This window comes from Cordyceps fumosorosea, assembly GCF_001636725.1.
Source record: "Cordyceps fumosorosea ARSEF 2679 chromosome Unknown scaffold_49, whole genome shotgun sequence".
NCBI lineage: Eukaryota > Fungi > Ascomycota > Sordariomycetes > Hypocreales > Cordycipitaceae > Cordyceps > Cordyceps fumosorosea.
The window spans coordinates 18,712-20,780 of NW_017387349.1; the positions used below are offsets into that span (position 1 = coordinate 18,712).

Genomic DNA, 2,069 nt, shown 5'->3' on the forward strand with positions numbered 1-2,069 from the left:
CAGGGCAGCTTCGCCCGGTGCAACAGACGGCCGCCTCACATGCTATCCGCTTTCGGGATTGTGATGCGGCAATCGCTCTGCACGCCCGAAATGGATGCTGGAACCCGATGACGAGTTGTTCATGTATTTGCGGCTAGCCTGATACCTAGTAACCAAGGCCGATGCGAACAATCGCAGCACCAGCCCATTATGGCCATCATTGTCAATACCATCACCTCATATCTTGTTAAGCGAGCCGTCGTTCTCGGCATTTTGTCTTTCTTCTCCACCGGCGATACCTAGCGATCATAATTGTCTGAGCCAGATACTGCCATGTGCAGTGGGTGGCTGCTTGTCGCTTACAAGTTACAGTAGATGGGCGGGGAAGGCCCAATAGAAATAGTGCCGAGATGGAGCCCATACCTGACCGACTTGACCAAGTCTTGGCCGTCACCTACATACCGTGGGCGATCATGATGATTGTCTACGCCAGATACTGGTGCAGTCGCTCGGTGTAGACAGGTGAAGGCGGTCGGGGCTTATTCGCGGGCACCCTTTCTCGGGGCTGCGACCTGCAAACCCCTCTCTAATCAAAATAAGATCAACAAGTTACACTATACTCAACTGAAGATGTCAAGTTACGATAATTGTGCTAACTCTCTATTTTCTTTTTTACTCAACTCCCACTAAAGTCTCGGAGTAATATGGATAATAATTTTACCTATAGAGGACCCCCGTTTAAGCTGTTCAAATGCAGCTAGTACATCGCCAAGCTCGTATGTAGAATCAATGACTGATATAAGGCTTTTCTTATTGTACCACTCAGCAAGTTGTTGAAAATCGTTGCGGCTGTTCTGGGCCCAGTAACGCATGAATCTGTTCTTGCCGCCCCCCAAGAAAGATGGTCTGAGATAGGCGCTGAAAACCTCAACCACATGACCAAGCGAGCCGCCGCTGCTGACAGATAGGAATGGCGCCGTAGGTAGTAGAAAAGAGGAAGACTTGGGAAATAGTTTGCTAACAGCACCGACATTGTCTATAAAGACGCTATAAATCGGGCCCGCCTTCTGCAGCGCGCTGAGTATATCCGTCGTCTTGTAGTCGATGATTTCGTCGGCGCCGAGCTCCTTGCATAGCGCAGCTTTGGCTGTAGAGCATGTTACCGTAACATGGCAACCGAGAATCTTGGCAATCTGAATGCCAAATGTGCCAGTGCCGCCAGAGCCGCCGTTGATAAAGATCTTATCACCAGCCTTGACGAATGGCTTGATGCACTGATAGGCGGTTAGTGCTGCAGTGCCAGCCCCGGCGGCCTGATCCAAGTCAACGTCACGGTTGATCTTAGCATAGCCATCGCGCTCAAGAATAGCGTATTCAGCCAGGGCGCCTGACGCCTTGAGCGGGTTGAGACGCCCCAGGACGTGGTCGCCAACAAGAATATCCGTCACAGCAGGGCCGACGGCTAGCACTTTTCCACTAAGGTCCATGCCGAGAGTCTTGGGGAATGAGATCACAGTCCGAACGATAAAGCCCAGTTGCATGCCCTTATAGTCGGCAGGGTTAATGGAGGCACTGCTGACCTGAACTAGAATCTCTTGCCCCTTGAGGTCCTTAGCAGTCGGCCTGGCAGCGCTCTGGTTTAGCTTGAGTGTTTCCTGAATATTGCCCGGGGTGTCAAGTTGCCAGGCATTCATTTGCTCTGCCATGGTTGGTATAGTATCGATATGTAGCAGGGCTCGTTGGTGATAATTTGGGTAAAGAAAGGGAGCGAGTAGCAACTTCGAGGACTTGAGCAGAGTGAAGGCCGCTTTTCCACCTTTTAAAAGTTACACAACTCCATCTCCCGTGATTACGTTAGCAGATTCAGCTAGAATCCATCCACCTTCTATGATTATGTTAAAACAGATTTGGCCACAGTTGGTAGCGCGCCGAGGTTATCGGCCGATGTATCAGCACTGTGCAATGAGAGAGGACACTATAAACCAGTTCTCTTTCCGACCCCAGTGTGGGGGAGTTTCATGGAAGTTGGTCAAGCGGAGAAACGGAGCCGGAAAACCAGGCAGCTTAGCAGACGGACCCGGAGCCGGAAA

The 2,069-nt window shown here is 51.0% G+C and overlaps 1 protein-coding gene across 1 annotated transcript; it reads right to left on the minus strand.

Annotated features, from left to right (window-relative positions):
- Window positions 1-665: 665 nt before the first annotated feature.
- Window positions 666-1,685, minus strand: ISF_09423 (reticulon-4-interacting protein 1; the record flags this gene model as incomplete). Its single annotated transcript, XM_018853025.1, has 1 exon — window positions 666-1,685. The coding sequence occupies one exon, from the start codon at window positions 1,683-1,685 to the stop codon at window positions 666-668; it is 1,020 nt and encodes a 339-aa protein (XP_018699769.1).
- Between the last annotated feature and the right edge of the window lie 384 nt (window positions 1,686-2,069).